We start from the raw sequence: 14831 nt of genomic DNA on the forward strand, positions 1-14831 counted from the left end.
ACTGCTGAGTGAGTCCGGACTTCGTTTGACTAATCAGATTCACTGTCAAAGCAACATGTTTTGTCACTGGCGGTGATTCTGTTTTGCTTTGCAGAAGTATGGACCACTTTGCTTTTGTTTACTCACCTACCAGAACTTGGTGCTGCCTGGTCCACTCGGGAACCGTCGGGATTGGACTTCTTCTAAGTAATGCCCAAATCCATGCATCCTTGGCCGTCCAATCAAGAATTGACGCTGGAGCTGTTACGGGTGTCCACACCCGGCCTGCACAAAACGCGGGAAGCAGACACCTTGAGTCTGCGCAGTGTGTCTTCAGAAATCATGATGACAATCTGCGCAGGCTTGAATCTTCTGCTCCCATCTCGCCTGCCTGCAGCCTCTACCCCACCCTTTCCTAACTTCTCACAAGCAGCTTTAGAGAATGTAAATGTGGATCAGCGCCGCTTGCAGTGACACACACAAGCGAGACCCATTAGAAATCAAGTCAACCCACAGCAATAAAGACAAGGTGCGTGTGTCTTGGCTTTTTGAATTAAAATAAAAATGAAAACGGACAAATTCAATTATTTTTAATTTACACTGACTATCCCAATGCCGACCCAGGGGGTGAAAGTGACGGGGGCGGAGCCCCGTCGCCCTCACACAAAAACCGCCACTGACTCTGTGCCTAATGCGGGGTGCAGGCCCCCACTGATGTTAAAAGGTGGATTTGTGATTTAAAAGGGAGAATCCTTGCAGTTGATTCCCGGCTCCGGCTCTGCCCTCTGGGGACAGAAGAAGGTACTGCAGGCTGGGTTCACAGATGGCGTGTCTCAGGGTTTAGGGGCAAGGGGCGACGTCACAAATCCCTTGTGGCCGGCGATTCTGGTCTTTCAAAGCCCTGTGAAGTACTCAGGTGCGTCTCAGCCCGGGCTGACGCCTCTTAACCCTCTAAGTAGGGGGAGACACCAGAGGCCAGCACAGCAAAATGTACTCGTATTTTCCCGTATATATATATATATATATATATATATATATATATATATATATATAAATACAGACAAAGGAAAACTTGTTTTCCATCTGTATTTATATGTATAAATCCGTAAAAACGGAAAACCGGGAGCCCTAATCATAATATACAAATGTGTGAATTATGTACTGTGAATAACCTGCACTGTTACACATGCTTTCATATATCCTGTTAATAAAGAAATTTTCACCAAAAAAAATCAGGATGAACACGGAATTTGATGTACGGGGGCTAACCAATAACATTTCAGAGCTTGATCATCTGATTAAAAGCCAGGAATGACCGTGAATATGTGCTTCACCCGTAGGTGACCCTGTAGATGCTCACAAACGTCTTGGCCTCAATCAGGTTTAGGAGACAGGCTTATGAGGCACAGCTCTCCATCACAATCTCAGACTCCTTGGAGCTGGGTGTGGGCCATGCTAACACCAGCCTGATATAATGATGGTGCTTGGTCCTGGCTGCTAACCTGCCATGGAAACATCGGACTACAAATATAGAGCCATTAGCATTAAACATCTGGTAGCAATCAGGAAGTATCCTTTTGTCTGGTGTGAGAAGTTGGCCTGATATGTAGTGTTTCCAATTCTGGAACCACTGGGTATCAGTCCAAACAAACCCCAAAGATGTCAGGTTGTAAGTCAACCTTGTAGACAAGCTATCCTAGTGGTAGCATGGACTAAGCAGCCTTAAAGGCTTAACTTAAGAGGTCGTGTTAAGCGAGCTTGTTTTACCACATACAATCCTGTAATCAAATGAAAGGACACCACACAAGTATATATTATAAAAATATATGTATTTATTTCTAAATTACTCCCCAGTACTCTTTATGAGGAAAGGGGCACAAGCGTTAAATCAAAAGCACTGTTACACATATAAAGTTGGCACAATTATGGCTGAGGGCGGGGGGCCACTCAGACCATATATCAAAAAAGTGGTATAAGGAACACTTTACGAACAATGGTTAGGCCTAGGGCCTAGAGATTCGCTGGGAGCAGTCAGGACAAGCAATGAAGAAGTCGGGAGTAGCCCACTGGAGACGGGTGCAGCACGGAAAGTGCGGCGCGCACCAATGCACTGTCAATGGTGCGTAAAAGTTGCATAAAGTGAATTAAATGATACTTCCGCTGAACCTAGGAACACAAAACTTCAGACACAGACCCTAGAGGTGTGTACCAGTGTTAGGACACCGGCGTTGCAAAGTTACCTCACCCACAGGCCGTGGGTGCACAGGGTCGAAGTGGCGTCGGGTTCTGTCACGCAGGTTCTGGGTGCTTGGAGCTGTTGCAGCTGCAGGCGCTGTGAAGCAGAAGTGTCCGGTGCGATCCAAGGGTGGATCGATGTAGAAAAGTACCTGAAAGCAGAGGGGACAGAGTCTGGGTCACTCAGCAGTGACCAGGGTGGAACCAGGACGGAACCAGGCAATGTCGGGCGCAGTCAGGCGGTTGTCGATAGGCTTCTCTCCGCTGTCACGTGGGCTCTGGGGCATCTGCGACGTCCAGGAGCAGGTCACGATCTGTCCCACGTAGGCTCTCGCCGTCAGCACCGTCGGCTTGAAGATTGTAGCAAACAGCACTTGGCAAAAGCAATCCACGCGGAACCGGGAGATTGCCTATCACTCGAACCAGGAGGGTCAGAGTGGGTGCTCCTTTTTACAGGAGCTGGTGCAGATCTGGAGCAACCAGAAAAGCAAGTCGGATTTCAAAGTTCGTCGGCACAGGGGCCACAAGCCAGCTGGCAAGTGACCGGGCCAACGCGTCGAGCGCACACCAGCAGAAGGGCCCCACGCAGCACTCAGCGAGTGTGGAGGGGTGAGCTTTGGTGCAAGTGGAGCTCGGGGCTGGGGCTTCTCAAACCCCGGTGTACAGCTTCGAGGGTCACTCGTGGGCCGCACGGTCAGCGTCTCGTGGCCTTTTCAAGATGGCGTGCCCCACGCTTCCGGTCGCCTCCACGGGTCTCAGCTCTGCAGGGACTGTGGATCGGGCAGGTAGAAGGCAGGCAAGCTTGATCTCGTCGATCTCTGTCGCTCGAGTTCCGGCGGGAACTGCAACAAAGCAAGGGTCGAGGGCTGGATGGTGCCTGTTTGCACAGGGTGGTCACTCCTTGACCACAAGGGAGATTCTTCAGTCTTCTCACGTCGTGTAGAAAGTCGAAGGGTCCAGATTTCGTTTCTTATGTTTCTTCAGGATGATCTGAGGTCCGTTGGGACTGCTCCCCCTCTTATTCGAATCTAGGGGGTTGGACATCCTGCTAGGTCCCCTCCTATGGGTGGGACCCAGGAAGGGGGTGGTTACACCCCTCTCCTTTGATCCTGGCCGCGCTGGGACAGGGGCTGGGAGGCCCAAGAACCGGTTTGGCCGGATCCTGCAAGGGGCAGCCTTGTGCTCCCCAGGCAGTGTCTGGTTTCATTGAAACCTCCCTACTCCAATCCACTATCTCCTGTCTGGGGTGGTTTGACACCGCCCTGTGACAGGAAACTCTTTGTCCAGGCCTCCTCTGCCGGGTTTCGGTCAGCAGCAGGAGGTCAGACCCGTGTCTGTGGCAGGGGCATCCATTTTGTGGATCTGAGGCTCATTTTAAATCAACCGCGTTTCAGTAAAGTAACATGTCTTCTCCCTCTAGAAGGGTGGGATGCTATCCCCGTCGCCAGAACTGGCGAGGGGATAGTATTCCAATTCGTATGACACCTTACACGACATGTTTTGATAAAGCCAAACCAAAGTTGCTATATAACCGCGAGGATTATAATGCGCTTAAGAGTATATGGTATGGCATTATCCCGGATCAGCTTAGGGAGTTGTTCCCGACAGCTGCAGACAGGCTCAGCTCATGCCAGAGCACCATCTCACATAAAACCACGCACTCTGCCTCCAGGATTGATGAGGCCTTCCATAGGAGTGGCTTACAGGCTATATATGTGTCCAGATATAGGTTTAGATATAGGTATACTATATCTAAGCAAGGGGTGATTACACCCACTTGCCCCAGCTGAGTGATCAGCCAGTTGTGTCAATTTAAGAACCAGCCAGGGGTGGCAAAAGCTATGCTTCAGCCCCTGGTAGGCCTTGGTGGCACCTATGCCCTGGGCACCTATGGTGCATGGTACAGGGGCTGACAAGGAGTCCATTTCCAATTGTGGTATGTACCTATAGCACATGTATTACAAATTTAGAGAGAGAACAGCAGGCTGGGGGTCTGATTAGCAGGCCCACAGCCTCAGTAAGTCGAAAACCAGTGAAGCAAAAAGCAAAAATTGGGGTGACCATAGAATAGCAGACCCTACTCTCCTACATAACCCCCCCCCAAACGCAGGGACATTAAACTTAACCTTGACCAGATAAGTCTTCATGTTCTAAGTGGAAGTACCTGGAGAGACCATCTGCATTACCATGGTCAGTCCCTGGGCGGTGCTCCACTGTAAAGTCCATCCCCTGTAGGGAAATGGACCACCTGAGCAGTTTGGGATTTTCACCCTTCATCTGATTTAGCCACAAGAGGGGCTTATGGTCTGTCTGAATTAGGAAGTGAGTACCAAACAAGTATGGCCTCAACTTCTTCAGGGCCCAAACCACAGCAAAGGCCTCCCTCTCAATAGCTGACCAACGTTTCTCCCTGGGGGTCAGCCTTCTGCTAATAAAAGCAATGGGCTGGTCTTGACCATCTTGATTAAGTTGTGAAAGCACAGCTCCCAGCCCCAACTCAGAAGCATCTGTCTGTACAATGAACTGTTTGGAGTAGTCAGGACTCTTCAGGATAGGTGCAGAGCACATGGCCTTCTTCAGGTCATCAAATGCCTTTTGACAGCTAACTGTCCACTGAACCTTTTTGGGCATCTTCTTGGATGTCAAGTCATTCAATGGTGTCACAATGGACCCATAGTTCTTTACAAATTTTCTGTAATACCCAGTCAGGCCCAAGAAGGCTCTGACTTGTGTCTGGGTAGTTGGAGGAGTCCAGTCCTGTATGGTCTGGATCTTGCTCTCCAGTGGTTGAACTTGACCCCCACCTACTAGGTGGCCCAAGTACACAACCTTGCTCTGCCCTATCTGGCACTTAGTAGCCTTGATAGTCAGGCCTGCCTTTTGCAGGGCCTCCAGAACCTTCTTCAGGTGGATCAGGTGATCCTCCCAGGTGGGGCTAAAGACAGCAATATCATCTAGATATGCTGCGCAAAAGTCATCCAACCCAGCAAGGACTTGGTTCACCAACCTTTGGAAAGTGGCAGGTGCATTCTTCAAACCAAAGGGCATCACCACAAACTGATAATGCCCACTAGGGGTAGAGAATGCTGTTTTGGCTTTTGACTCTTCAGCTAGTCTGATTTGCCAGTAGCCAGCTGTCAAATCAAATGTGCTCAGAAACTTGGCAGAAGCCAATTTATCAATGAGCTCATCTGCTCTTGGAATGGGATGAGCATCTGTCCTAGTGACAGCATTGAGACCTCTGTAGTCCACACAAAACCTCATTTCTCTCTTCCCATCTTTGGTATGAGGTTTTGGCACAAGGACCACTGGGCTAGCCCATGGGCTCTCTGATGGCTCAATCACTCCAAGCTCCAACATCTTTTGCACCTCAGCCTTTATACAATCCCTGACATGGTCAGGTTGCCTGTAGATCTTATTCTTCACAGGCAGATTGTCACCAGTATCCACCTCATGGGTGCACCAGTTAGTCTGACTGGGTGTGAGTGAAAACAATTGTCTGTGGGCCTGCAACACCTGTCTACAGTCCACCTGTTGCTGCTCAGTGAGGCTGCCTGCCAAGGCTACTCCATCAACTGAACCATCATCAGGGTTCTGGGAAAGCAGGTCTGGGAGAGGGTCACTCTCTTCCTCCTGTTCCCCATCTGTGGCCATGAGGAGACTCATGTCCTCCCTGTCAACAAATGCTTTCAAACGATTGACATGGAGCACCCTGTGGGGGCTCCTAGGGGTGCCAAAGTCAACCAAGTAGGTGACTTCTCCCTTCTTTTCAATGATAGGGTAGGGTCCAGTCCATTGGTCCTGGAGAGCTGCTGGCCCCACTGGGTCCAACACCCACACCTTCTGCCCTGGCTGGTACTCAACCAGAACAGCCTTTTGGTCATGCCAGGCTTTCTGTAATTCCTGACTTGCCTCAAGGTTTTTGGATGCTCTCTCCATGTATTCAGCCATCCTGGAGCGGAGACCAAGTACATAGTCCACAATGTCTAGTTTAGGCTTTTTGAGAGGTAACTCCCATCCTTCCTTCACCAAACTCAATGGACCTCTTACAGGGTGGCCAAACAAAAGTTCAAAAGGGCTGTAGCCAACCCCCTTCTGTGGGACCTCTCTGTAAGCAAAGAGCAAGCAGGGTAAAAGGATGTCCCATTTCCGCCTAAGCTTCTCTGGTAACCCTTTTATCATTCCCTTTAGGGTCTTGTTGAACCTTTCCACAAGCCCATTGCACTGTGGATGGTAGGGTGTGGTAAACTTATAGTTTACTCCACACTCTTTCCACATTGCTTTTAAGTATCCAGACATGAAGTTGGTACCTCTGTCTGAAAGAACCTCCTTTGGAAAGCCCACTCTTGAGAAAACTGCAATGAGGGCTTTTGCCACCACAGGAGCTGTGGTGGTCCTCAGGGGAATTGCTTCTGGGTACCTGGTGGCATGATCCACTACCACCAGTATAAATCTGTGCCCAGATGCTGTTTGAGGATCCATGGGACCCACAATGTCTATTCCAACTCTTTCAAAGGGTACCCCCACCACAGGTAGTGGTATCAGGGGGGCCTTTGTTGTGCCACCTGACTTACCACTGGCTTGGCAAGTGACACAGGAGCGACAAAACTCCTTGACATTTTCTGACATGTGAGGCCAGTGAAAGTGTGGAACAAGCCTGTCCCAAGTCTTATTCTGGCCTAAGTGTCCTGCAAGGGGAATATCATGGGCCAAGGTAAGAAGGAAGCCCCTAAACTTCAAAGGTATAACCAACCTCCTGGTTGTGCCAGGCTTGGGGTCTCTAGCCTCTGAATAAAGGAGTCCTTCATCCCAATACACTTTATGGGTACCTTGAGCATTCCCTGCAGCCTCAGCAGCAGCTTGCTGTCTGAGGGGTTCAAGTGAAGGGCAATCTAATTGGGCCTGCCCCAGGTCTGCCCTTGAGGGTCCCCCTGTCCCCAGAAACTCAACCTGATCAGGTTCAAGCTCCTCTGAGACAGTCTCCTCTTGGACTGCAGAATCAGTTTCCTGTGAAACCTGATCCTCAACCTGGGGCAAGTGGGAAGGCACAGCCTTAACCCTCTTGCTCCTTCTCTTGGGTTGTGGTTGGTCTATTGTTTCAAGATCCACCACTGGTTCAGGAAGGCACTTCTTAGCCTGAGACCTTGTCACTGCAAGGACATGAGCTGAAATCCCTAGCATTTCTGCATGAGTCCTGTACTCCACTTCTGACCAAACTGAGCTTTCAAGATCATTGCCTAACAGACAGTCTACTGGGAGGTCTGCACTCACAACAACTTTCTTTAGGCCATCTACCCCTCCCCAGGAGAAGTTCACAACAGCCACACTATGGGAAGTAGTGGAGTTGCTTGCATTGGTCACTAGGTAACTTTCACCTAGTACAATTTGTCCAGGGTCCACAAAGCCAGGTGCCACCATGGTGACACTGGCACAAGTGTCCCTGTAGGCCTGAGCCAGTTTCTCATTAATTAAGGGAGTCTGCCTATATTTGCCCAGGTTACTGGGGCTTACTGCAGTGGGCAAAGATATGTCCACATCATATAGGAGAACTGCCTGTGTGGGGATTCTGACTAGGCCAGATTCCACCTCAGTACCCAGGGTCAACCCTACTAAACCCTTTGGCTGTGTACCACCACTGCTGACTGTACTAGGGGGTGCAGTTGCTTTAGGAGCTGCAGTGGTGGGGACTGGATTTTTCTTAGTGCATTCACTGCCCCAGTGTGAAACTGATTTGCAGGTATTACACCAAGGTTTCTTTGGGCCATCGTTCTTCTTTTTCTTGTTTCCATTTTGGGAACCCCCCTCCTTATTGCTAGTTTGGGGGCCTGAAGACTTCTGGTCCTTTTCTTTATCTTTCTGATTCCCACCCTTCTGGTCTGTTTTCTTCTGGTCACCTTGGTTCTGGTTTTTCTGCTTAATCCTTGTTCTGACCCATTTGTCTGCCTTCTTTCCCAATTCTTGGGGAGAGGTCAAATCAGAGTCAACAAGGTATTGATGCAACAGCTGGTTCTGACAGTTATTAAGGATCTGTTCTCTCATCATAAGATTGTACAATCCTGTATAGTCTGAAACTTTACTTCCCTGCAGCCAACCCTCCAGAGCCTTAGTGGCACAATCTACAAAATCAGTCCAGTCCTGAGTCTGTGCTTTTTGGGTGTCTCTGAACAACAACCTGTATTGCTCAGTGGTTAGGCCAAACCCTTCAATAAGAGCACTCTTCAGAACAGAGTAGTTTTTGGCATCCTCAGGTCTAACAGTGAGGAGCCTGTCCCTCCCTTTCTCAGAAAAGGAGTACCATAAAATTGCTGCCCACTGATCCTCAGGGACCTGCTGTACCATGCAGGCCCTCTCAAGAGCAGTCATCCATTTGTGGATATCATCCCCTTCCTTGTAGGGGGGCACAATTTTTGTCAGGTTTCTATTGTCATAGGCCCTGTCTTTTTCTTTAGGAACTTTGCTGCCACCAGTGGCATCTAAGCCACACAATTTTTTCTCTCTTGCTAAAGCAAGTTTAGCTTGAGCCAAGGCTACCTCTTCCCTTTCTATTTGGAGTTGGACAGCCCTCATCCTGGCCCTATGCTCTTTTCTCTGGGAGGAAGTCATTCCTCTTTGAGATTCTCTTGAGGCACTAGAAAGGTGAGAGTCCCTTGATAGAGATCTCTCCCTTCTATTACCTGGGAGAATTAGGTTATGAGATCTGGGGTGGTGCTGGCCTCCTCCATTCCCATGTAGGTCCAAGTTGGCCTGGTTAAGGCTGGCAACCTGTACCTGGTTTCCCTGCTGATCCTGATCTTCAGGCTCTTCTACATCAGAGCCTTCCTCTTCCTCTTCCTCCTCCTCTTCTTCTTCTGGAAGATTCTCATTCTCAGGGGAGTTTATCCCTTCACCTGAATCTAAGGGAGCCTGACTCACCTTATCTAGATCATCCTTTTCTAGGAGAGCTATTAGGGAAGGAATGGTAGGGCCTCTGCCCTTTTTTAGCCCCCTGGCTGTGCACAAGGCACCCAGGTCTTTGTGGCTAAGGTTGTCATATCTGGATGTTGTCCCTATAGGATCAACTTCTACAGGAGCAGAGCCTGAGGCTCTACCTGTATCAGACATGACTGCTAGTGAGGTGTAAGTGGTGCACTTACCTACACTAAGTGGTTTCCTACTGTACCTTGCTAGTGAGTTGTAGTCAGGGTGTGCTAATCCCTTTAATCTACAACTACTAAGTTCAGTAGAACTTAATATGCTAAGCTTTTGATTTATATGTACCTAGAGGTACTTGATGTGATCTTTCAATTTGATAAAGATTGCAATGGTAAAACAAACAGCAAGCTCAAATCCCACCGCTGCCACCAATGTGAGAAGTTGGCCTGATATGTAGTGTTTCCAATTCTGGAACCACTGGGTATCAGTCCAAACAAACCCCAAAGATGTCAGGTTGTAAGTCAACCTTGTAGACAAGCTATCCTAGTGGTAGCATGGACTAAGCAGCCTTAAAGGCTTAACTTAAGAGGTCGTGTTAAGCGAGCTTGTTTTACCACATACAATCCTGTAATCAAATGAAAGGACACCACACAAGTATATATTATAAAAATATATGTATTTATTTCTAAATTACTCCCCAGTACTCTTTATGAGGAAAGGGGCACAAGCGTTAAATCAAAAGCACTGTTACACATATAAAGTTGGCACAATTATGGCTGAGGGCGGGGGGCCACTCAGACCATATATCAAAAAAGTGGTATAAGGAACACTTTACGAACAATGGTTAGGCCTAGGGCCTAGAGATTCGCTGGGAGCAGTCAGGACAAGCAATGAAGAAGTCGGGAGTAGCCCACTGGAGACGGGTGCAGCACGGAAAGTGCGGCGCGCACCAATGCACTGTCAATGGTGCGTAAAAGTTGCATAAAGTGAATTAAATGATACTTCCGCTGAACCTAGGAACACAAAACTTCAGACACAGACCCTAGAGGTGTGTACCAGTGTTAGGACACCGGCGTTGCAAAGTTACCTCACCCACAGGCCGTGGGTGCACAGGGTCGAAGTGGCGTCGGGTTCTGTCACGCAGGTTCTGGGTGCTTGGAGCTGTTGCAGCTGCAGGCGCTGTGAAGCAGAAGTGTCCGGTGCGATCCAAGGGTGGATCGATGTAGAAAAGTACCTGAAAGCAGAGGGGACAGAGTCTGGGTCACTCAGCAGTGACCAGGGTGGAACCAGGACGGAACCAGGCAATGTCGGGCGCAGTCAGGCGGTTGTCGATAGGCTTCTCTCCGCTGTCACGTGGGCTCTGGGGCATCTGCGACGTCCAGGAGCAGGTCACGATCTGTCCCACGTAGGCTCTCGCCGTCAGCACCGTCGGCTTGAAGATTGTAGCAAACAGCACTTGGCAAAAGCAATCCACGCGGAACCGGGAGATTGCCTATCACTCGAACCAGGAGGGTCAGAGTGGGTGCTCCTTTTTACAGGAGCTGGTGCAGATCTGGAGCAACCAGAAAAGCAAGTCGGATTTCAAAGTTCGTCGGCACAGGGGCCACAAGCCAGCTGGCAAGTGACCGGGCCAACGCGTCGAGCGCACACCAGCAGAAGGGCCCCACGCAGCACTCAGCGAGTGTGGAGGGGTGAGCTTTGGTGCAAGTGGAGCTCGGGGCTGGGGCTTCTCAAACCCCGGTGTACAGCTTCGAGGGTCACTCGTGGGCCGCACGGTCAGCGTCTCGTGGCCTTTTCAAGATGGCGTGCCCCACGCTTCCGGTCGCCTCCACGGGTCTCAGCTCTGCAGGGACTGTGGATCGGGCAGGTAGAAGGCAGGCAAGCTTGATCTCGTCGATCTCTGTCGCTCGAGTTCCGGCGGGAACTGCAACAAAGCAAGGGTCGAGGGCTGGATGGTGCCTGTTTGCACAGGGTGGTCACTCCTTGACCACAAGGGAGATTCTTCAGTCTTCTCACGTCGTGTAGAAAGTCGAAGGGTCCAGATTTCGTTTCTTATGTTTCTTCAGGATGATCTGAGGTCCGTTGGGACTGCTCCCCCTCTTATTCGAATCTAGGGGGTTGGACATCCTGCTAGGTCCCCTCCTATGGGTGGGACCCAGGAAGGGGGTGGTTACACCCCTCTCCTTTGATCCTGGCCGCGCTGGGACAGGGGCTTGGAGGCCCCAGAACCGGTTTGGCCGGATCCTGCAAGGGGCAGCCTTGTGCTCCCCAGGCAGTGTCTGGTTTCATTGAAACCTCCCTACTCCAATCCACTATCTCCTGTCTGGGGTGGTTTGACACCGCCCTGTGACAGGAAACTCTTTGTCCAGGCCTCCTCTGCCGGGTTTCGGTCAGCAGCAGGAGGTCAGACCCGTGTCTGTGGCAGGGGCATCCATTTTGTGGATCTGAGGCTCATTTTAAATCAACCGCGTTTCAGTAAAGTAACATGTCTTCTCCCTCTAGAAGGGTGGGATGCTATCCCCGTCGCCAGAACTGGCGAGGGGATAGTATTCCAATTCGTATGACACCTTACACGACATGTTTTGATAAAGCCAAACCAAAGTTGCTATATAACCGCGAGGATTATAATGCGCTTAAGAGTATATGGTATGGCATTATCCCGGATCAGCTTAGGGAGTTGTTCCCGACAGCTGCAGACAGGCTCAGCTCATGCCAGAGCACCATCTCACATAAAACCACGCACTCTGCCTCCAGGATTGATGAGGCCTTCCATAGGAGTGGCTTACAGGCTATATATGTGTCCAGATATAGGTTTAGATATAGGTATACTATATCTAAGCAAGGGGTGATTACACCCACTTGCCCCAGCTGAGTGATCAGCCAGTTGTGTCAATTTAAGAACCAGCCAGGGGTGGCAAAAGCTATGCTTCAGCCCCTGGTAGGCCTTGGTGGCACCTATGCCCTGGGCACCTATGGTGCATGGTACAGGGGCTGACAAGGAGTCCATTTCCAATTGTGGTATGTACCTATAGCACATGTATTACAAATTTAGAGAGAGAACAGCAGGCTGGGGGTCTGATTAGCAGGCCCACAGCCTCAGTAAGTCGAAAACCAGTGAAGCAAAAAGCAAAAATTGGGGTGACCATAGGATAGCAGACCCTACTCTCCTACATCTGGTGACATATAGGATTTTCTGATTATACGATGCCACCTATTTGCAGTTCAACATACATTTGGGAAGCTTTCGGGGTACGCCATAATGACAAGAAATCATAACCTTATTGCACCGAAAGAATAATTAACTTCTTCAAATAATAAGCACATCTTGAACATTCATGAATAACTATTTCCAAACAATTTTAGAGTTTGGTTTAAATCAATATGAATACACTTAAGGAAGAGAATGCAATTGTGCTTCTCCCAATGTTCTAGATTGGATTTAAGGAACATGTAATAAGATGACCGTTGGGCCTACAGTCAACTCTTTTTGAAGCTATTCCGATTTACGTCAACAAACAAGTCATCATTGATTTACGAGTCGTGCTTTCAGAGTTTGGAACCCACAATAAGCTTGTCACGTTAGTCAATCTCTTTTGAAGGAAGGTTTGGCCTCCCAGACCTTTAGCAATATCACTAGACTCTCCGTTTAAAAGCTAGTTGGACATGAATACTCTAGGACACCTACAGTGGGAATTATGTGATGATTAAAGCCACCCACAAGTTCACAAGAATTTGTCACAATATTGCTTCTAGCCTAGGCAGTCCATACTCCTAGAGTTGTCCTAATGGCGCCTCCATTTTTCAAAGATAATAATTTCAGACTTGAAAGAATAACTTCTCCCAGATGTTTGACATTATAGACCCGAATTCCAGCTATATATTGAAATTAGATATCCTAATGAAGAAATCGCTGGGAGAGACCTGGAGCTACGCCCCTGCCTCCTATGCCTGTATCTGTCCAGGCCAATGGGGAGGAGAGCTGGCAACTGATGAAACAACTGCCCTGGGCACTAGAGTGATGCTGGTGAGGATGATGAAGCTGCTACTAGACATGGCACCTTTGGTTTGTGAACCATGAAATATTGTTTAAAGTCTAAGGGCTTGAAACTTTCAGACCTGAATTGAAAAGGAGTTGTTATGTGGTTCTTTCTGTATAAATGCTTGATAATTTTTACTGAACTAATATATACATAATGACAAGTAAACAAAGACATTTAAAAGCAAAATATATCAGCCTACCTGGTACAGCAATTGCCCAGTACAAGGTATTATCACCACCAACAGTAACTAAACTTCCTACAAGAAAAAAAAAAGAGATGCATTTTAATTTTGGCCTAGAAACAGTTTTAGTTGTTTTACCAGCCTAATGCAATGAAACAAAAGCAAATAAAAAAAAACACATCTATATATGAATACATCAAAGGGTTTTTCGTTAACCCTCTTTATCCACCGGTCTGTTAACCAAATACCCACTTGTGGTTTGTGCTCACCTTAACGTACAACATGGAAAGTTAAGTAAGTCCAATTTGCCACTAACTCTTTTGCCTGTGATTAATGTGCGCTGGTGGGCCACAGTTGGTGGGACTAATCGTTGCCACTGCTTTTTTACTTTACTCTCTTATCCTTCGTTTTGCTGTTTTAGAGATACTTTTGTATTTAAACGAGGTCTTCAGTCTAGGCCAGAGGTCTTCAAAATTTTTAGGTTGAGCCCCCCAGCTGAATTTTTTTTGATGTTGGGCCCCCCCCACCAACTGTCAGAAATTTCTGGAATCTTGTACACTATATAATCGACCGCCATCCGCATATCCCAAGCATTATTTGGCAAATAACTGATTGAACCTAATACATCCACAACCACTTAGAAACATTAGCTCAAAACTTTACTGCTTGAAGCTTAACAATGGGAATTGTACATCTCAGTAGAAAAAACAAATTACAATGTCGTTCAGCACATTAATTCTTGCACATAATGTTCATATTGTTAGATTTCTGAAACCGTTTCTATAGATTTTATTAAAAAGGAGAAAGAAAGTGAGATCATCGATTCCTTGCTATATAGATCACCATGGAGTACACCAGTTTCATGGTTCAGGGAGTTCCAAACTTTCCCTTCCTGGAGGTTTAGGTGCCTTATTATTGCACGGTGTTCGGTATTCTGCAGCTTTTTCTACAAATTGATGCTTTTATCTAGCCTGCTTACCCTGATTCCTCAATCTTTCCACACGTGTTCTGCTGCTGTGCCTGGGCTACTGAAAACTCTGCTGCTGCTGCTCACCCTAAGCCTGGTCTGTTGATGTTAAGTTTGGGTTATGCTAGCTTGCTCTCCGTGGCCTTTCTGCCCTACATTGCTGTAAAGAAGAACTGGGCTACAGTGGACAACATAGTCAAGAGTATCTCACTGAGCTCCAATGCTGACTGGGTGTACTTTTCTAAATAACTGAAAAAGCATGCTCCACCCTGCCTGTTACCACTGTCCAGGAGCTCCAGCTTGCCCTATCTTTTCAGTTGGGTGCACCTTGATGCTTGTTAGGAAATTTCAGACTCACACGCCCCTAACATTATTGAAAAGATATGCCTCCAAATGCACATTCCACTGGAAGAACAAATACAGCAGTGCTACCAGGAATTTTGGACTCTCTAGCTTTATCTAAAAACAGAAGTGCTGTTGAACAAACAGGGCTTATCACCATTGCAAGAAGACTAAC

General features: G+C 48.2%; 1 protein-coding gene across 2 annotated transcripts in view; it reads right to left on the minus strand.

Moving 5' to 3' along the window:
• CD320 (CD320 molecule) overlaps nt 1-14831 on the minus strand; it is a 58789-nt gene that overhangs the window by 18167 nt on the left and 25791 nt on the right. For both annotated transcript variants that reach the window (XM_086947493.1, XM_086947494.1), the window contains exon 4: nt 13366-13422. In XM_086947493.1, coding sequence (XP_086803619.1) covers nt 13366-13422 — 57 coding nt within the window. The remainder of the gene's footprint in view (nt 1-13365; nt 13423-14831) is intronic.

The sequence above is a fragment of the Lissotriton vulgaris genome, chromosome 12, assembly GCF_964263255.1.
Source record: "Lissotriton vulgaris chromosome 12, aLisVul1.2, whole genome shotgun sequence".
NCBI classification, from domain to species: Eukaryota; Metazoa; Chordata; class Amphibia; order Caudata; family Salamandridae; genus Lissotriton; species Lissotriton vulgaris.